The sequence below is a fragment of the Drosophila santomea genome, chromosome 3R (genome assembly GCF_016746245.2).
Source record: "Drosophila santomea strain STO CAGO 1482 chromosome 3R, Prin_Dsan_1.1, whole genome shotgun sequence".
NCBI classification, from domain to species: domain Eukaryota; kingdom Metazoa; phylum Arthropoda; class Insecta; order Diptera; family Drosophilidae; genus Drosophila; species Drosophila santomea.
Window position 1 is genome coordinate 25,240,653 of NC_053019.2, and position 21,084 is coordinate 25,261,736.

The 21,084-nt window shown below is 39.8% G+C and overlaps 3 protein-coding genes across 7 annotated transcripts in view; 2 read left to right on the forward strand and 1 right to left on the reverse strand.

The window, feature by feature from the left end:
• The first annotated feature begins 37 nt into the window (after window positions 1-37).
• Window positions 38-1,351, forward strand: LOC120453531. Its single transcript, XM_039638283.2, has one exon. The coding sequence runs from the start codon at window positions 126-128 to the stop codon at window positions 1,215-1,217; it is 1,092 nt and encodes a 363-aa protein (XP_039494217.1). The 5' UTR covers window positions 38-125; the 3' UTR covers window positions 1,218-1,351.
• Window positions 1,228-3,593, reverse strand: LOC120453528 (vacuolar protein sorting-associated protein 33B). Its single transcript, XM_039638279.1, has 4 exons — window positions 3,413-3,593; window positions 3,257-3,357; window positions 2,881-3,199; window positions 1,228-2,817 (listed from the first exon to the last, which is right to left on the reverse strand). Exons 1-4 carry the CDS (start codon window positions 3,467-3,469, stop codon window positions 1,372-1,374), a joined length of 1,923 nt encoding a protein of 640 aa, XP_039494213.1. The 5' UTR covers window positions 3,470-3,593; the 3' UTR covers window positions 1,228-1,371.
• A 297-nt stretch (window positions 3,594-3,890) lies between these two features.
• The window catches only part of LOC120453524 (furin-like protease 1, isoforms 1/1-X/2), a 133,029-nt gene continuing 115,835 nt past the window's right edge, over window positions 3,891-21,084 (forward strand). For 2 of the 5 annotated variants that reach the window (XM_039638273.2, XM_039638272.2), the window contains exon 1: window positions 3,892-4,536. The gene's annotated coding sequence lies outside the window, so the exon portion shown is untranslated. Of the gene's footprint in view, window positions 4,537-21,084 lie in introns of all 5 variants that reach the window. The other 3 variants (XM_039638275.2, XM_039638276.2, XM_039638277.2) reach the window with 3 other exon arrangements.

Below are 21,084 nucleotides of genomic sequence, written 5' to 3' on the forward strand. Positions count from 1 at the left end.
TATCGATAATAAATGATAGTCTACGATAAACGGACATCTATCGATAGTCACAATCGCGGCTTGCATGCGGCTGTTTATGTAAACAAAAAGTTTCAAAACTAAATGACTACAAATTGTGCACCAAGATGACTGCCCGAATGATGCAACGCGGCCTGCACACCGCTCGCTCCTGTCTGTTGGCCAGAGTTCCACGTCGCGCCAATCCCGGACTGGGATACCAGCTGGAGCAGCTGCAGGAGCATCCAGCAAAGAGCGGCGAAGCTAGCGAGGATTACGCCGACCTGGAGTCGGATTTCATGGACGTGCAGAAGACGCACCGCCAATACGAGAAGGAACAGCAGCAGCACCGCGATCGCATCCGTCAGTTTATGATAAAGCACAAGTATTTCCGGGACGCCAAGTTGCCCAACCTCTTGCTCCATGCCGAAAAAGAGCAGATGCGCCTGCTACACGAGCGAGATCCCGAGGAATGGAGCGAGGAGCGTTTGGCCGAAAGTTTTCCCGCCACTCCGGACATTGTGGAGAAAATTCTGAGGGCCAAGTGGCGACCAAGAAGTGTGCAAAGGATACGCTCCCACGATGAAACTGTTATTAAAAACTGGAAGCTTTTAAAGACGGGAAAGGGTGACTTCAGTATCCCACCTGCTCTCCTCCAGCATCTGCAAAAGTTCGCCGAGCGAAGGCGACAGGATCTGCGGGAACTAAAGACGCAGGATTGGCCCACAAAATCACAGTTACCCACTCCGCAAGTCAACGAATTTCGCAAGCTGCTGGGCAGCAGTAGTTCCACCCCAGAAGAGACGCCTCCACCACAAATCCCATCCGGCTATGTGGCACAACCCTCTGCTGCCGAAGATGAAACCTATTTGCTCGATAAAATCCGTAATAAAAAGAAGATGCGCCTGCAGGAGCTTAAAGAGCTGCAGCTAGTTAAGTCTGTGCCCACCGTTCCAGAGGAACTGAAGCGACCCATCGAGAATCCCAGTGGCACCGGATTCCTGCCCAGCTTCGTGCCCAAGTTTGCGAGTAGCGAGATTGTGATCAGTGCCGCGGATCAGCGCAAGTATGAAATAACCCAGGTGAAAACACGCATCGTTATACCCCGAAAACTGCATCGCGAAGGAGCCACTTACCGGGTGGAGGATGCCTACTATGACGACGACGGAGAGCTGCTCTACCGAGTGCCTGGAATGACCAGAGCCGGTGGTGATAAGTAACCAGATGGTGTCGCTTTTAAGAAATATTTATTCGAAACAAGAGCATTGTTTAAGTTGTAAATTTCAAAAATTGTTAATCACTAGCTTTGTCATCATTGCTGGTATAAAAATATATATAAAACATTTGATACACAGATTCTTAGTTACTTCATGGTCAGTGGTTAAAGGCGGTGGCGATCAAATCGCTGCCCGCCATTAGGGAGTCGGATGCCACGGTTATTTGGGCACCTGTTAGCTTCGCCACAAAATCGCAGGCGGCGATTTCCGCATAACTGGCTCCGCCCACAATAAAAACAAAGAGATTCCTGAGACGCAGGGGGAAAACATCGTGATCTGCAACTCCGTTTGCCTTCAGTTGGCTGGCAAAGGCCTTGGGCGTGGTTCTGCCGCTGTCCAGATGAAGCTGCAGCCCTTCAATCATGCCCAGCTTCGAGGACAACTCCTCGGCACTATTGGTTTTCAGCAAAATGGAGCAGAGCTGCGCCGCCAATGGGATGTAGGTGCCGTTGAACACAAAACTTGGACACGACTGCAAGCCACTAGCTTGGCTTCTGGACGAGGAACCTCCATCCTGACCATCTCCGCTGGAGGTGAGCAGCTTTAGCCGATTAGCATTCGCCTGGAACTCGGTTTGCTGGAACTTGGGCAGAGGTAGATTTGAGAGCAGCTTGGTTGGCGCCTTCTTCTCCGCCACAATTGGTGGCAATAAGCCCGCCTGCGACAGCTGCTGGAACACACCCAGTTCCTGGTGTCCAAACAGATTGCAGTAGTTCCTCGCAAATATCTGCAGCTCCTCGGGCGCCACGCCAACGCAGTGATGCAATAGGCACAGCAGTCGCAGAGTGTTAAATCTCTGTCCGTCTGTGGTCAACAGCTCGTCGATCTCGCTCAGCAATCGCTTCCTTGAATCGTTGTTAAGTATGTCCTCCTCCAGGGTTTGCAGCTTCCTGAAGTTTCCCATCATTTGGATCACAATCTCGCTGGCATTCAGATGCCTGAGGACTTTGCTTTTGAGCTCTGTTAGTTTGGGCAGCTTTCTGGCCACATAGTCGTGCATCTCGTCCAGCTGCATGTCATTGAGTTTCTGCAGTTCCAATCCCAGAGCTTTAACTTGTGCGTGAATCAAACTGCTGACCTGTGCGAACCGCTTGTAGCGATTATCGCCGTAGATCTCATCGGAGGTGGAGTTAAGACGAATGGAACAGGGCTTGCTGGCTGGGTTTACGCCTGTCTTGGGCTTCTTTCCCTGGAGCAATTCAACACGCTGGCTGCTGATCTTGTTCTTGGAATTGTCTACCAGAATCTCGCCGGAACGTTGCTCGAAAACTTCTGAAAGAAGACCTGCATAAATGGCCGGAGTGAGCAAGCTGGCGGGGTAATCCTTATCCCGATCGATAACCAGCCAGCCGCCATAGTCCGGAGGATTTGTGGGTGCCGGGAGTTTGCCGAGAGTCTTCAACATTTGCATTAGCTGCGACGAGTGATTACCAAAGCTGAGAATCAAAGACGGTTGCCCGCAAATCATCTGAAGCAATCGCAGGCTCTGGGCCACCGAAGGCAATGGAGACGTGTTTCTCTGGAGGTAGAGGCACTCGTACAACTGAATAATAAGGATGTCCAATATAGAAACCTCTTTGTGACTGTTAAAGGTGCATCTACTTACATTGGGCAGCTCCAAGCTAAGAACTCCCTGATCAAAGTAGATAAAGTCCCAGTTGAAGTGATGCAGTTGCACCAGTCCGTAGAGACCAGCTTGTTCCAGCAGCGTTTGGAAATAGGAGTAGCAACTGGGCACACAGACTATGTGGTACATCTTCATGGCTATGTCCGGCATTTCCTCCAAGGCCACTGGTTGCAGTTGCTTGAGTAGAGTCTGAAATGTGCCCAAAACGCTGCGGATCATGTAGATGTGCACCTGATCCGCGGATCGGGGTAAAGGTTGTACGGCATCATGTTTGTAGATCCTTTGAATGCCCTTCAGTCTGTTAAGGGGTATATATAAGTCGTATATGTATATAAAATATGAATTAAACACCTACTTCAACCAGGAGGCAGTGACAACATGTTCCAGTGGCTTTATCAAGTCGGGCTCCAAAATCAACTCCTTTTTCCCAGGTATCGAACATAGTATGGAACAAAGCTGCAGTTGAATTACAGATAGTTAGTAGTTTTCCTCTTCTGACGCACTATTTCACCTTTTCCTGGGCCACCAACTGGAATCCCTGCAGCTTTTTGTCCAGCGTCAAATCCATTCTTCGCCGAACAACACGAACAGCTGATGCAGCAGGGTAGCAAAATGTAAGGTGACGCACGCAAAATGTAAGGTGACGCACGCAATATGCAATAAGGTGGTCATAAATCAAATATATTAAATTTTGAATTTGTTAATAATCTTCATAGTTAAATGAGCAGTTTTAATAGTTATTCTATACAATATTTAAGGCAAAATCTGAAATAAGTAAATTAAATATGCAGATTTAATAATAGTAATTTGGAGTTACTTTAAAAATTATTAATTGCGCACAGTTTGAATTCCTGCCGAATTGCAGACTAATTTCAAAGTTTATGTCTTACGACTTATTAAACAAAAACACTTAATATGTGTTTACTGCTTTGTTCGATTGTACACCTCTCACGCTTTTGCCCCAATGTGCGAAGGCTGTTCGCTCACGAACTATCGAACCGGTTCGCGGTGCGCTCCCATCTCTAGTCGGGTATTTAAGCGCGTTTCGCTGCAAAAGTGTCAGTTTCGTTCCAAATTCCGAAGCGAGAGATTGTCGTGGGAGGTTGTTGCGCGCGCCCTGTTCGCATTTATGTGTTTTTATCGTGATTCTGTCAACCGAAATCATATGTTTTTAGCCAGGAGAGAGACGATTGCCAGAACAGCAGCAAAACGGGCGGTGTACTGCGTTGAAAAATTGAAAATTAGCAAGCGCACGGCACACGCAGTGATTGGGGCGAATTAAATCGGAATTAAAATATGGTTAGCCATTCGAATTGCGTGAAATAAAATCGTGAAGAAAAACCAGAAAACAAATTTGTTATCGCTCTCCGTCTCTTTCTCTCTCCCATTCTCGCTGCGATTTGCTCTCCGTGTGTTTATGTCTCAGCTGTCCAAGTGTGTGTGCGTCCCGTGTGTGTGTGCGGGTGTGTGTGACGTATGTGCGTGCAAGTGTTTGTGATTTTATGTTGTTGTTTTGCCTGCTTTCGCGTGAAATTCAACAACAACATAAGCAGTAGCAGCAACAGCCAACAACAAATTTAAATTGAGATTTTCCATACAATCCAAAGTTACAGGCGCCTATTTTCCAGTCATCAGGTGAGCTAGCACTTACTTTGTTTATAAATAAATTGGTTTTGGCGAATGTGGGTGAAACTGTGCGAAAATAGGTGCGAAAATATCTTAAATATTTAATCTAATGACAAAAATAGCCGTGCGGTCTGGTTTGTTGTTGTTATTTTTTTTTGGGGAATTGCAGCTTGTTGCATGTACTCGGCTTCTCTTTTGTGCCGCAGATTCGTCTCTTTTTTTACCGCTCTCTCCTTTTTGCTCTGTCCTGGTTGCAGTTTTACATTGTTGCTTTGTCAATCATTATCTTTGTGATTTCGTTTCGTTTCATTTCGTTCTGTTTTTGTTTTAGAGGCTAACATTATTTTCTTATAGTCTGTGTGTGTGTCTTCTTCGCGTTTTCTTTGCGGTTCAATTGTTGTTGCGATACCGGTTTGTGCAGCTATCTCGCTCTGGTTCTCTGCACAGGTTGCCGTTTAGTTTACTTTTAGTTTTTCTATTCTTTGCGCTCCCGTGCCGTCTAATCGCATTTTCTTCTTCGCGCTCATCTTTCTAATGTCCGTGTGTTGTTGTTGCCCCTCCCAATTATGTTTTATTTGTTTGTGTCTCCCTCTCTCCCATTAAAAATAAGTTTTGCTCTCGGATTTATAATTTATTGGCCTTTCGATTTATTTAAAAGTTTAATTTTTGCCCAGACTGTTCAACTTTTGTTAATTGCCAAAAAGTTTTAAAAGGTTTTTAAGTAGTTTAGCTTAGAACAGGTTTTTCAACAGTACGTTTTGTTAGGCGAGTCATGTTAGAATGTTTTAAGAAAATCAGATTTATAATTTATTGCTTGAAATCCCAAATATTGTAGTACTTGTAGCACTTACGCTCATATTCTTTTTCTATTTATTATTCATTATTGTAAGTTTGCTCTCGAAAGTGCGAGAAAGTTGTAAAAATGAATCATCACAAAGTTGCAGCAAGCAATTTAGACTAAACAAATTTAAAAAGAATTGCTTGTAATTTCCTGTATAAATAAGCATAAATTAAGTACTTCTTATTTTCAGTGAAAGTATTACTTTTTAAAGTAATAATTACATTCATATTGCAAATGATACATTTTATTAATCATAAGTGTGGTTAATCCTTAGTTTGTTTAAAAAAAGAGATTCATGCGAATTGGAAATTTCGCTGAATTTTCGAGGCCGTCGGGGTTTCTCAATTCGATTTCTAGTGCGAGATGCACTTGCCCAATAAAAACAACAATAAGCAGCCAGCAAAACAAATCGAAATAATTCATTTGCATTTACTTGGGTAAATAAACAACACCATCGCCCGAAGGTGATTCCAATCCCAATCCAAATCCAAATCGCACCTCCCCCATAAATTCTCTTGCCAAAGTTCGGCACTAATTAAAACCTGAAACAAATTACGCATCTACGGGGGTGAAAGAAACGGAACAAGAACTTGTGCAAACAGCAATGATTTTGAAAAAGAAAGCAGAAAGCATTTTTGCAACGTGCGTTGCTCTTGGATATTTTTTCCTTTTATTATTCCAAACCCCCTAAACCCCCTATCCCTCCAATCTTCCATTTGCTCCCCCCAAAAAGATTCTCGTTTTTGTTCGCCGTGTGGAGGCGTGTGAATTTTTGTCGGTTTGATGTCTGTTTTTGCTCTGCTCATTTCCACGCTCACACATCAAACCCAATTAGTATTGTTCTTCTGTTGGCATATGGCAAATATTTCCATTTGTCTGTTTGTGCACATATGTACATATAAATTGCTTTGTATTAGCTTCGTTTCACTCGATTTCGATCTCTGGTGTTTGGCGTAAGTCTGTTTAAAAATGTAATTATTCCCTTACTTTGCGGTTCTATTTTTGGGCAGCTTTTTTCGGCACTTTTGAACACAGGTGTTGGAAAAATGTGATTGAAGTTTGTTAGCTGATTTGTGCTTTTGCTTGGTAACGAATTTCTTTAAAGAACACATCCATTACGTGTTTGTGTATTACAATTGCATTATTTTTAGTCCCAAAAAGGGACACATGTACATAAATATATATATATGTAAAAAGTGAGCGTTTTATTTTAGCACACTCATCAAAAAACCGCAAACAATCGCGGCAAGTCGCACTCATGCGTTTCTTCCCATTAGGGTGACTCACTCGATCCACGAAGACAAGGGGAGTAACAAAGAATTGTTCATTCTACGGCATTCTTCGTTCTTCATTCTTCGTTCTTCGCTCTTCAGCTTTCATCATTTCTTTGGGGCGGGAGCACTGAGCCATGTTTGTTTTTCTTTCGCCGAACCAGAATGGCGAAAGTGAGCCCACCTCGAGTTGGGACATATGTATGTATGTACATATAAATGGATATATGTTGAGGATATAGAATCTGGGATGGATGGCTGGGCAGCACCTATCCATCCGAACGACCGACTGACTGCCTTGGGCAAAGTATTTTGGCGCGTGTCCAAGTAGCAACAAAGAAAAGCAACGAAAGGTGCGGCAGATATAGCGAATAAATCAGCAAATCGTTATTTTGGCACTATATTCGTGGAACTGAATTTACTTTGAAAAGTGCCTACGTCTCAACGCTCCAGATGAATTAATACATGCAATATATTCTCTATACTTGATTTGTATATTTTAGGAAAATGGTTCTTTTAATAAGACAGATGTGTCGGAGAAACCAGTTTCGGAACAACTTTTATTTATGCATAAATTTTCAATTTCAGCTGATAAATAGCAAAATGTTTGATTTTACGTTTTGCCCAAAATCAACTTTGCACCTATTTTTAGAATACAGTAAATATAAACAGGCGATAAGATAAACAGCTCTAATCAGAGGTCATTGAAAATTTTCGACTTTGGCCGCTGGAAAATTGGAAAATTGCTAACTTAATTGGAAATTCGAGGAAAAAATTTATGCAAAGCAGCTAGTCAGCCATTAGGTTAACTTCTTTCGACACAGCCAATTCATTTGGAAAACCTATCCACCTGCCCACCAGCCCACCATTTCACACCGACGGCTTTCACAAGTCCGGGGTTTTCACATCCTCGTCTTAAACGCTGCGTAGCCGAAAAATGACGGCACTCAAGCGCAGAAGGAAAATCGGTTTTCCTCTCTGGTCTGGATTGCTTTGGTCGTGCAATCTCCAGTTTAGTTCCCTCGAATTTTCTCACCTTTCTCAGCAATTTGAACGCGCGGCAACGTGCCACGCATAGCTGAGAAGGCGGAAAAGCGTTTGACGCGACTCCGTCTCAGCGTTTTTCCCACTTTCCCTCGATCTGCCTGCCTCGCACCCCCACCCCCATCCTTTGTTTATTCGGTTCAGTTTGAATTTCCCGCGATGTCGCCGGCCAAAAAAAAAAAGGAAGGCAAAAACCAAACAAAAGCGGAACCAACTAGTTAGGTTAACTCTCTTAGAAACTGCCGACGTACATAGAAGGCCAGAGTGGTCGGATCTTTAAAACCACACCTCAAGTTTCAAAACCTCGATTCTAAACAATTTATACCATTTTAGAAACAAGCCAAAAAATTTTCATTTATATACATTTTTGCGTTTTTGCAGCTATTTAGTTTACGAACTTTCAGAAAAAAGCTTTATTATTATAAAAATCAAATTTCTAGATATTATGACAGAAAATCTCAAGTGTCAACACTATTTGCCAGTTTTTTTTCCTTTTTTTTTGCTAAATGAACGAGGCGATGAAGACAAAAGGCTAGATTTGAGCAATTGAAACGAGCTGAACTCTTTATTTTGCACTTTGACTCAGCAGAAATTTCTTTTGTTTTTCGTTTGGGTAGTTCCTGGAGTAGACACCACAAAAAAGATACAAAAATACTTTAAGTCAAATCCACCGGATATTGCAAATTTTGCGTTTCTTCTGGTTCAATGGTCACTCGTGATCTTATTTCTTTTTCTTGAGCAATTCTTCGTTGGTTCTTCCTCTGATTATATTAGTTACCTTTAGGGGGTGAATATAAATGTTCACTTACCAACAAAAAAAAAAGAAATATAGTTCTAACTTATATTTATTTTCGCAAAAATCAAGTATATTACTAGTGGTAAAAGTAAAAAAAAGTCACCAAAAATCACGTTTACTCGTTTTATGATCCAAAACTCCTTTTTATGCTCAGGATATTTTGCGATAATACAAAAATCTTTGGGATAAAAATGCAAAAAGCTCGAGAATCAGGCAAAACTATCGATGCATTCTGTGCAGTCAACCAAGTTGACATTTGCTAACAAAATACGCTAGAAATATGAACAAGGAAAACTGTTTATATGTTTGTTTACCAACAAAGTCAGTATTCCCAACTCTGCCCCCTTATCTCCCCGTCCACTTTCTTCAATGTCGAAGAAATGTTGCACACGAAAATATATTCAAAAAGCTTCTGCATTTTAACACATGATTTCATATGCAAATATGAACAATGCAAAGAATATGGGGAGTAGAAACGAGATGCCGAGACGAAAATTTATGGGAAATCACAAAATTTATGGCATTTCTTGGTGGCAGCGAGTGGGACAGAGAATGCGACAGAGAGAGAGAGAGAGGTGGATATATAATATCTGGGAAAACTCCGTGCAGAGTTGGCAAGAAGTTGATGTTGTCTAAGCTATTTTCCCCGTTCATTTTCCGCTCTCTCGCTCGTTTTTCACTTACTTTTCTTGTTTGCCAAAGTTATACAATTTTTTGAGTGTATAAGTGTGGGTTTTTGTGTGTGTGTGTGTGTGTGTTTGTACTTTTTGGCACGTGACAATAAATTGTTGTTTGTTGTCTCCCGCCGTATTTGTTGTTCGCTGTTCGTTGTCGTTGTCTTGTAAGAAAGCCCGTAGAGAAGTGTGTCATAAATGTCATAGTTAATATTTGCTGCTCTGTAAATTTTTTGGCTCTTTTTGCCAAGTTGGGAAGCTCACTGCTTTATAAATAAAAAGTACAAAAAAAGCATAAAAGCATATATCGCAGCGCTCTGTCAACCTTGACCCAGCAAAAAAAACAAAGGCGTTCGCGTCGAAGTGAGATGGGGATGTTCCATGCGAGGCGATATAAATTGCACAGCCAGCAAATTTATGGATTTAACTCAGTACCCCAACCAATAACCCACAAAAGTTTCAGACGCAGTTACTCGTATTTTCAATTAGAGAAGCACTGCCAAAGACAGGAAATCAGTGCAAAAAAATTGTAGTGCTAATGAAACTTGATTTAAAATAGAGCGAAAATTGGAAAGCAAAAACCCAGAGAACGCTTTCAGCCTTGAACTCACAAACTTATTATTATTTTTCAAACGAACTGGTTTTTATTTTACTAATAAATTTATCCAATATGTGCCGTGAAAAACAATAGTGCTATTTACTTTTTTATAAGCTTAACATTCATCACGGTAAAGCTGAATAAATTTATTAAGCAATCGCACTGCATTTTCATTTTCTATTATTTATAGTGCGGTTTCGGTAGAAACTGAAGTTCCATAAATAAAAAATACTTGAAAACTTTCCAAACCCAACTTGGCAATGAAACTTGGTTAATTTTTTATAAGCCGACCATTTCTGCTAATGGTTTTGGATTTCGCACATCCATGTCTATTTGTAGTGCTAAATTAAGGGATTTCTAATTCACTGAACTACGAGTACACCTTTAAAACACACTTCGCTTCCGAGTTGTTTGCTCCGCCGGCTACAATCATGCAATCAACTTAACCCTGAAACTTGTTCGCAACAATTTGCGTCGATAAAAACCACAAAGCTGAAATTCAATCGACATATTGCAGTGGCTTTCGGTTGCCTTGAACAATCGCAATCAGAACGAGCAGGTCAGAGCGAACGAGCTGATAATACGCATTAATCTCTCATCTGCCGAGCACCTGAAGAGCACCAGCTAGAATCTACAGAACTATGAAAATGAAATGCGGGAAAAGCGTGAGGGAAAACTGTAAAATTGTTCACCTTGCAAGCTCGGAAAAGCAGCAAAGCACTCACATAAAAACAAAAACAAAATGTTCATTATTGTTTTTGTTTCTCCTGTTGCTCTTCCGATGGCTTTAGTTTTCTGATTGCAGCTCAGTTCTTCTGCTCGTTGGCTGTATTTTATTTTTTATTGTTGGCTGGCTGCTCTTGGTCTAAAGTTGATTGCATGACATTGTTCTTAGCCAGCTTCCTTTTGTGTGTGTGTGTGTTTGTGTATGTTTTGTTGTAGTTTTTTTCAGTGCGGTTTGTTTACATTTATTTTGTTGCTCACAATCAGAATTCTTTGCTGGAACCCACCGTCCGAGCAAACCACTCACCATTTGCAATATTATCGAAAAACCACTTGAATCGACCACCTACCTACCACCACCCTTTTTGTTTGCCGTTCAACTTTGATTTCTATTTAGTTTTTCCTCTGTTTTCGTTTTTTGTGTAGCTTTATTGTTAAGGCATTTTTTGGTTGAAAATACTTGAAGTGCATTTTCATTTCGTGTTGCAATTGATGAATGCCCGCGTAATAAACTTGAAAAATGCCCATTTCGGTAGATTGTCGGCAGTTTCTAAGGAGCCAGATTTTTCCAACTTAGTCGGTTTTTCCTCACGTATTCAGGGGGTCGTTTTGGGTGTAAACTTCTGGAAGCCGTCAATCCCGATGGACAAGACAAATCGCTTTTTTTTTTGGCTTTGGCGGTGTGGGGTCGTTAAAAATAGTTGAAATATTGAATATAATTTGGGCCAGCGGAAAGGAAATAGGAAAAAGACTTCACACAGTGATTGGCAGCCGCTTAACAGATGTTTTTCGCTCCGAAATGAGGTGATTTCAAATGTGAGGATGTTTGAGTTTTATTCGGGTTGGTATTTTAAAAAATTAACCTGTCAGCTGTAATTTAGAAAATTCGGTTTGTTCAACAACTTGTTATTTGAGTTAGGTTTCATAAATTATTTAGTTAGGCTTCATAAATTATTTAGTTAGGCTTCATAAATTATTTAGTTAGACTACATGAGTTATTAAATAACTGTAAATAATTTTGTATAACTATTTTCTGTGTATGCTGTAATGCATTCAATAAATATACAACCTTCGGTGAAACCGCTTTGGCTAATAAAAATCTTAAAGGCCGTCAAGAAACCTAATACCAAACCAAAATATTTAAAAGCTAATTGGATTTTACTCAAAGTATGCTAAAGAATATAAAAATTTTTATGGTTCGTCTTTGACATTTGGTGGCACCCAATGGAGTGTCCATAATGCAGCAACCACTGAGATGCATTTTAACTACACTTTAATGCGGACATTGATAGCATCGTAAAAATCGCAGAGTGTTCGCAGCACATTGTGCGAATCGAATTATTGACAATAATGCGACAAGTCAGGACAAACATTTTCGAAAAGGCGTTTATAATAATAATCGTTATTATTCGCTGATGGAAGGCGATGAACATAAAGATGCCAGGAAGTGAAAGAAGGCGAGTGGCGAAAGAGGATATCATCGCCATCAGCACTCGACTTGCATTTTATGCTCGAATTATAATAAATGAAGAGGTTGATGGAAGTCAAATTGTGTGACAAAGAATACGCTTTTAAAAAGAGTATCTTTAAGAATTTCAAACATCATTTCTCGTTCCTTTCAATATTATTATTTTAATTTTTTGTAGTAAAACTGTTAATTTTTAAGTGCGAAAAAAATATCTTTATTTTGCTGGCCTGCTTAAAAATACATTAACCCTCTGGGCAAAAAACTTTTTGCAACTTTTGTGACATTTTGGCACGCCCCCGCCCACAGCGGTGTCAAAAGAGTTGTCAGCTTCAACTCGGCAGACACAGCACATGCTATTTTATAGATACACATGTATATAAAGTGTATATACATCCGCTGGGTGAATCCTCTTTGCAGTCGATGGTTGCTGGGTAAAATGGCATAATTGTTGGCTTTTTGGAGGCTGTCCTTTGACACTGTCGTCTCTTTTAATTATGCTATACAGTATGCACTTGATATAAAGTTCTTAAATACATAGCTGAAATAATTTGCGAAGCACCTACCTTTGATAGGGTAGCATGCTAATTTAGTTAACATTTTTCTATTAATTGAAGTATTTTGGAAGTGTACAAATATGCTCGACTTAAATTTCTTCACCCATTGTTTCTTTAACATTATGCATAAATTCCATGGGTTTTGATGCTCCTGCTTTTAAAGTTATTTCCTCTTCTGCGAAATTGCGTATGTCCGCTTTTAATGCGTTATTGTCGTGGCTTTTTTCCGTTTTATTGAAGTGCCATTAATTTGTATGCATCATTATAATTAAGCATAATTACGATTAAAAAAACCAGACAGCAATTTCAGATGATTCAAACTTGATGAGCATTTTCTTGGGCATCATGACATGACGAAAATTAAATGCAAGAGTTACCAAACCGAAATTGAACCGGTCCGTTGACCCTCGGTCTCAATCTACTTAACTGAATGGAAAATTCACTCAGTTTTCCTGTTTTTTTCCCCCCTGTTTGTTGCGCTTTGCTGATTTACATGGCTTTTCACAGTTTTCGGTAGCTTTATCTTTAACCCCTTGCTAGATGAGTATACTTTTTGGTCAGCTGAGTAAAACGAATAGTGTTTGGATATTACCTTATCTTTCATGGAGCTTACCTCACCTTCGGCAATGACATAATGAGTTTTTTGGTTCAGTTTGTGTGTTGCTTTAATTTTATGATCATTTTCTGTTCTGTGTGTGTTTAAAAAAACATAATTTCGTTTGTTGAACTTCCTGTTTTTGGGGTTTTGGTTTTCATGCATTGATTAATGCGGCCACGAACTTGGCTTTGGTTTTTTTCAGAGCTGGAAGCCGGGTGTTAAATAATGAGTTGAATTTGGCACTCCGAAATAAATTTGTAAAGTTAATTGCTTTGAAAGCATCACACGGGTAATAATGTTATTGATATAAATCGTGCTTGCCTTATTTAAAAGCTATATTTATTGAGGCTGATTGTTTTATACTTCCTCTGCTGGAAATTCGCGTGCATCACAGCTCCTCCTTTAGTTTGCGCCATATTATACCAACTCCAGTTCGAAGTCACGCACACCAAAACTCAAAAAAGGACGGCAATACAAATTGATTTCGTGGCTGCTGTCTGTCGGTCAGCGAATAATCAAATCAAACCAGCTAAATTCATCTCAGCCAAGAAACACATATTCATTCAGCGTTTGCTCCACGAAAATATACATATACAGGCGTATATACATATGTATGTATGTATGTATGCAAGTCATATACCAAAAATCAATCTTTCAGTGAAGAAGAACGCCCCGAAAATTGTGGTCATTAGTTTTTGGCAAAGGAATCAAATTGGAATTTTTGTGTATGGGGGGCCTTCCCGAAAAAGTTCATGACCAAAACGCCAGCAAACTACTTAGCCAAGTTGGCAGTGGCCGTTTTTTTTTTTGGCCATGGCTTTTGTTCAAACATCCAGAGCGCCACAATTCCGCTCTCTCTTGCCGACTTTTGATGCGCGGCATCAATCAGCTTGGCTCTCAACTACCCATTGTCTGAACTTGAAATCGACTTTTAAGCAGCCACAAAAGGCTGCCGGAGACAGGCCAGTCTGACCGCAACATAAAAGCCTAATGATCTCAGCCAGCGATTGAGTTACATGCATCGAATCTCTGCCGATCTCTGTCGATCTCTGGCTCCTCGGAGCCCCAGTCGAAATCCCTGCCGATTTGTTGGCCCTCCACCTCTCAACAGTTAATCACGAACTGGCCAAAAGAATGCCGGATTAAGGCGGCGTCACTTTTTTTCAAGGGGGCCACAGTGGAACCAGTTTTACGGAGCGCCGGCTTTAAAGTTGTCGATTGTTTGTATTGTGGACGTAGCTTCATACTAAAGGTATATGGATTTTTCATTACAGCCATGTACGTCTTAAATGAAATAGTAATTGCAAATTATAATCTTTATTTGCTGTTTAGAAATTTATTTTTGATAAATTCAGATCAAAATATGCGATTTTTTATGTGAGGAACATATGTTTCATTTAAAAAACCAAATTATTTTTCTCAGACTGTTCGCATCCTGTTCTTATGTAATTATATATTTCCCAAAATCACTTTATCAGCGATTTGGTTTCGGCTTATTTGCCGTGTCTACCTTGTCGTAGAGCATCTGCAGTTTTTATTGTTTGCCTGAGCAGAGCATTCTTCTTGTTTTTGTAAATCAAGTTTTGCAGTTTTTGAAGTCGGGGTCTGGCTTTTTGAAATGTTTGTTATTCCGCCAGAGTTGGGGAGCAACTCGTTTATGGCCAAAAGGGCGAAGGGTCTAAACGGCGGAGGAGGCAGTGGAGTCCTTGCTGGATGAGCCGGGGCTCTGGATGATTGTGTCTGGGGTCGCTTTAACTTCTTCGCCTCGCGGGCTCTGGCTTTTGGCATATTTACTGTGCGGGCTGTGAAGCAGCAAAGGCAAACGCAATGCTAACAGCAACAAGCAAAACGTGCAACGCCAAAATATGCAACAAGATCTTGAGCTTGCAATGCAGCAGCAACATCGTCGTCATCGCGTCTAGCTTGGGTTATTTTCTTGTTAGCTTCCTTGGCTCTGGAGGGTTCGACTTTTGGTCTCTCCGTTGGCCTGGCTATCTGCCAATTGTTTGGCAAATTAACAGCCCAAAAGGAGTTGCCAGTTGCGAGCTATTCGTGGTTGTTGCTGCATTGCTGCTGTTGCAGTTGCAAGTGCCCCAGTGGCTCGCACACTGGCACGCTGTCTCTCCAAATGTTTGGCCAGAATAACATTTAAATATGCCTTTGTTTGGCCAAGTCTTTGGCCTTTCTTTCTCGGCCAAATCCCGCTTGCAGTCGTTTGCCGTATGATAATCTTTTCGGTTGTCCTCGTTTCATGTGCGTTGCTAAATATACTCTTACTTCAGGGCACTATGAGTATCAAAGATGTTAAATTCCGTGGTAAAATATTTTCAAATTTAACTAAGCATTTATTAACTGCGATATGTATATATTTCAATGCTGCGTTATTAATTCATTATTTAATTGTGTCTTTAATAGAGCATTCCAAGTTCGGTTTAGGTATTTAGTTATGCATGCATCGCCGACATTATCTGGGTTTTTGTAGCCATTGAATTTATTCATGCATCTATATTTGGTTAAATTACATGTTGGCGAAACGCAAAAAGCCACAAGAAAAGCTACTTCGTCGAGATCGTATAATCCTTAAGTGCCCCCTTTCAACCTAATTAGTGGAGAGAGTGTGTGTGTGTGTGTTTGTGTGCGAGTTAGTTTTCTTTGCCGAGAAAAGTTTTTCTTGCATTTCTGGGATACATAATTAGCCAAGCAGTCACTGCTTTTGCGGTGGTTTTTGCATCTGTTTTCGTTTTAGCCTCATTTCTAAACTCTCTTTTATGCGACTGCTTTTTTAATTCACTTTTCCACTCTATTTCATTGCAGGTAAGCTCATCATTTGCATCCAACGATAAATTGCATCAGAATTGCAGCATTTGCGGGTAAATATTTTGGGTCTTTGGCAGTTGAAGTGAGTGAGAGCTAGTTAGGGGATTAATTGGGATTATAAAGTAGTTTTCAAACTTATCACGAAAATTGTGGTTAAAGCTGACCAAGATGTTTTGCAATATGCAAATTAAATCTTATTAAAAAACAGGCTTCTAAAGTGCCTAAGGATGGATGCAAATGTGCTGTTAAATCAAGATTTTATTGGTGGGTATTATTATTCAATGGTTTTACGATACTTATCGCAGTAAAATAGTTTAATTTAAGCGCTCTTCTCATATGTCTCACATAAATAGCACATCTTAAGCATATGGAGCTATATGGTGCATTCCTTCCCATTCTCCGCACTAAATTTTTTGACTTGAAGTCATAAAACAAGACTTGGATGAGCAACGAGCTATGGTCGCTGGTATAAATTACATAAATATAGAAGAAGAACGCCAACTGCCATTGCAAGTGCAACTGCCACCACAAGTGCAACTACAACTTGCAGCGTCAACTGGTCCAAACTAAATGTCAGCAAGTTTAGCTCGGCTTCTCTGAGCGTTTTTCTTTTATGACTCTGCCGTGTGCACTCGGCTATCGGGCTATATATCTGCAATTGTACAGATAGCAGTCTACGTTTTATAGGCTAACTGCTTTTCGCTCTGCGCCTTTGGCTGACTTCACCTTTTTGCGCTCAATCGGGCCAAAAGATACAAAAATCGAACAATTATACTAGCTGCTGCAGGTTCAAAAGTGCAATGAGAAAAATTATAAATTCAAATATATTTGAAAATAAAGTTTTAGTCATAAAATAGACAAGTTATAACGGGTGTTTTTTTTAGAGGTATAGAACTTTAAGTTGGCATTACTGTTCAAGATGGCGACCGATTTAACAGCTGTCAAGTGATTTATTCTCAGTTTGGTTTGGCAATTCGTCATGCGTGCTTACAAAATCCAACTCGTGCAAGAATTGAAACCAAACGATCATCAAGCAAGGCGTAGATTCGTCGAATGGGCCCAAAACGAGATTGCTGTTGTTCCCGATTTTTCATAAGCCTCCAAGATCTTGTGATTTAACACCGCTAGACTACTTTTTGTGGGGCTATGTAAAGTCATTGGTCTATGCGGATAAGCCACAAACGCTAAACCATTTGGAAGACAACATTCGCCGTGTTATTGCCGATATACGGCCAAATATTGGAAAAAGTCATTGCAAATTGGACGTCCAGATTGGACTACATCCGAGCCAGCCGTGGCGGTCATATGCCAGAAATCATATTTAAAATGTAATGCCACAAGATTATCTTTCATGTCAATAAAATTCATGTCAATCGAATAATCCATCGTTGTTTTATTGCAATTTAAAGTTCTATACCTCTAAAAAAAACACCCTATATAAGTAGTTTATACAACTATAAATGATGTATTATTTAACGTTTTCGGTTTCTTAGACTGAAGATTAGGGTTCGTTGGCTACTTCTTGAAATAATTCTTACTCAACCAATCTAAGCCGGAAGTCAGTTGAAAGTGAATGGCAATCGTTGGCCAGTTTCGTTGTGTTTTCTCCACCACTTCGTGGTCATTTTTGCAGTCGGCCAAAGTTTCGCAATTAAAATGCCATTGAAGTGTTTGAGTTCTGCCTTTGCCTTTGCCTTTGCCAGCCCTAAGCCAGTAATCAGTTAACGAGGAGAGCCTTTCCTTTCCCTTGAGCTTCTGATAACCGGAATCGGCTTGATGGATGCGTGCAGAAATCGTCGTCTGATTGGCCGCCACGCCCCTAATTGAACAGGTGTGTGCTCAGTGGATCTGATTCACTTAGGCGATTAATTAATTCGCAACAACTGCTGTTGCACCTGGACTGTCGTCGATAATTGCTGCTGGTTGTTTTTTTTTTTTGTGTCACAATCCCAAAGTGTTTTTGTGCCTCACTTTGAAATTAAATAAATTGCAATTGTCAAGCGGCCGGGCATCAATAAAAATTGCTCCATTTTCAGTTTCAGTTTCATTTCCATTCCAATCCCCCCACTTCCATTCCCATTTCCCATTCTCGTTGGCCGCCTTCCCATTGCCATTTCCTTGGCGACTTCTGCGTGTGCGGTGTGTGAAAAATGTAACAATAATTGAAATTTAATAGCCACGCCGACAGCCCGCAACCAAATGTCGTCAGCAGCCAGCGGCAGTGGCAGGCAGCAAAAAACTGTTGTAAACCGCGTCGCAACGTCGTTTCCCCATCATCAGGACTTGGTTTCCTCCTCAGCATAAATGCATAAAGATCGCTGGCAACGAGGGGAAGTCGGGGGACAAGGGGCGAAAAATCGCATTCACTTTTACTATTATATTCATAGGCGAGCAAAGTGGAGAATCGCGTTCAAAACGGTCCAGGCTAGGCGGTACCCTGCTAAAATAATTATTAAAAAGTTTGCATTTATAAAAAACATAATATAATTTGAACACTTTAACTATATATTTTAAGAATATTGTTTTTATTAGTTTAGTTGGACAAATTAAATAAATGTTTTTAAATATAATTCTCTAACCATTTTAAAATTGTTATATTCTTATAGCTATCTTATTTACATTGTCGAATTATAAACACATCATTAATTTCTAGTAACTCGTTCACAAACCTTAAGGTCCTTAAAGGAATATACCCCACAAGCACTGGGTATCGAAATGCATACGTTGCTGACGTTGTCGTCATCGCCGTTGGCGGTTCATAAAAAGGAGCTGAAATAAAAGTGGGTCAAAAACTGTAAATGATATTTGTTCTACTTGGTTTAAGATGTTGTTGGACAAACTCCCTGGCGGTGGCTCCCACTTTGCATCCCGCGATTTCGCGCACATATCACATTATAGTGGGAATGCATTTGGTAAAACGATTTGTTGGCCAAAGTTCATGGAACCAGGGAACAGGAAAAGGGGACATTTGAACCATTAAAATGCTAAAATCATTCCCATACATAGCTGGCAACAAAAATGAAGTGTAAAATTCAACACCAACCAAATCTCACACTCGACTGCCAGTAGTGTCGTCACAGAAAATGATGTCGAAGTCGATGAACTTTGTTTGCTGCCGATGCGCAGATACAGATACAAATTCGAATACAGTGGCAGATTGAGATACGTAAGTATGAAGCGAAGATTGAGAGAGCCGCAAATCTGTGAAGGGCGATAACGTTCACTGGTTGTCACTTGATCGGTTTGGGCACAGACTCCACTGGGAATTAGCATACATGCGCTAACTGGTGATCAGTTTCCAAGGTGCATAAAAAACCAAAAAACCTGACCAGTGCCCCAAAAATACCGGAATTTCTATAGAACATTTACACGATGGCTACCGAGAAAATATTCTGATAAATGACTCAAATTAAAGCCATAAGAGCGAACAAATAAAGCAAGCTACTATAAAGATACGATTTATTTTGTGTCAACAAATAATAACTCTAAGAAGAAAATATTAAGTGGTAAAATGATACACAAATTTTCTTGAGAAGCTTGAATAAATAAACAAGATTATAAAAATATGTCTAGAAACTGGTTTTATGGGGCACTTTACCATTTTGAATAAATTTATTTGCAGACTGAACACAATCTTTTATTCTTATCAAAGACACTTTTTAATGTCGGCTTCTTTAAAACGATTTATCTAAATTTTTTAATTGCTTGAAGTGATGGTAAAAAATTATTTTTTTTCTTTCTCAGAGCAAAAATAAGTATGTATCTCATTAAATTATGCCAATTTACGCTTGGAAAATAAGAAAAGCCATACAAAATGTTCATCAAACGGAAAATTGTCCATCAATATGGCAAAAAGGGGAATTCAGCTTTTTAAAGCAACGGAAAAGCTTCCGTCATAATTTGCCGGCATAAATTCGAAATTCAAAGTGAAGATTTTACTGAAAGCAGAAGCAAATAAAAACAAATTGGAATTTCCTGTTAGGGCCTTTGGCTCCTGGCCAAAATCATCATCATAATCATATTCATTAGGTTAATGATTCTAACAGACATTAACATCATTATCAGCGGTTGTCTGGCATTCTCATATTGTGCACAAAACCAAATAAAGTTAGCACTGAGAATTTGAATGAGAGCCTAATTAGGGACCACTACGTTGCCCTTAGCGGGTATTTTAGTACTGTTGAATTGTTTGTATAACATTTAAATGTGAAATAAATTTATTCAATATTTAATACTTTATGTATATTTCTTCTTATAACTTGCATCAGTAAAATCTATTCAATTAAATTAAATTTAATTAAATGGCAGCTAAGAGGATATCAGTTTTATAATATCCTCCATTCGACCCTTCTCGCCTCATCCCCAATGAAATCATTAACTGGTCCACCTTAACCCCTTGCCGCCCGAAGGCTTAGGCTCCAGCTAACTAATTCCTTTGTGGTTTGGGTATTCTAAAAGGATCCAAGGAGTGGGTCAGTCTGGAGCCCCGGGGCATGTCTGTAAATCATATCAAAAAGGGGTCGGGTTCACTGCTTGCCGCTTAATTTATGTGGTTTCACATTGTTTGTTTTCCCGGTTATGTTTTTGATTTTTTTTTAACCGGAAGTTTTTCCTTGCCTTAACTTAATTAATGAACTGATGAATTTTTGCTGCATTTAATGATAAGCTTTTAAAATAAAGCCATTGCCCGTTTTTTTACAGCTGTATTTTTTTTAGTTAATCAATTGCATTATTTTGCAAGTTTATGGACATTGATTAATCGACTCTTCAATTTGTTAATCTCTTTTTTGTTTTTAATTTTGCATAATTGATTAGATTTACGTTGCATGCAAATATGGAAATTTAAAAAGAGCACATCAGCATTTCTTAATGGCTTAACGTTTATTTGTAATTTGGTCTTAGGTCTTAGCAGTCTGATAAGTGTGTATACTTAGCAGATAACTAAGAAGCCTTAATCATGAAAGACCGACCATAAACTCTGAAATAAAAAGGCATTTTGTATTTTGGAAAAGTACTAAGATAACAAAAAACGTGGCCAACCACCGAAATTGTTTTAGTTTTTCTGGGAAATGTTCCTGTGCTCCGCACCCTGTGCTCAAATTTCTAATTTTAATTAAAGGACCTTATTATCAGTATGCTGCATTAGGGGCACCAAGCCTCGTTTTCCCAAGAA

Excerpts from the sequence above, each read along its gene's own strand:
- LOC120453531 (XM_039638283.2), top strand. The coding sequence starts at position 126 with ATGACTGCCCGAATGATGCAACGCGGCCTGCACACCGCTCGCTCCTGT.
- LOC120453528 (XM_039638279.1), bottom strand. The coding sequence starts at position 3,469 with ATGGATTTGACGCTGGACAAAAAGCTGCAGGGATTCCAGTTGGTGGCC. Across the intron at positions 3,200-3,256 it reads GTCACTGCCTCCTGGTTGAA|ACTGAAGGGCATTCAAAGGA; the intron begins GTAGGTGTTTAA and ends ACCCCTTAACAG. Across the intron at positions 2,818-2,880 it reads TTAGCTTGGAGCTGCCCAAT|TTGTACGAGTGCCTCTACCT; the intron begins GTAAGTAGATGC and ends CTTATTATTCAG.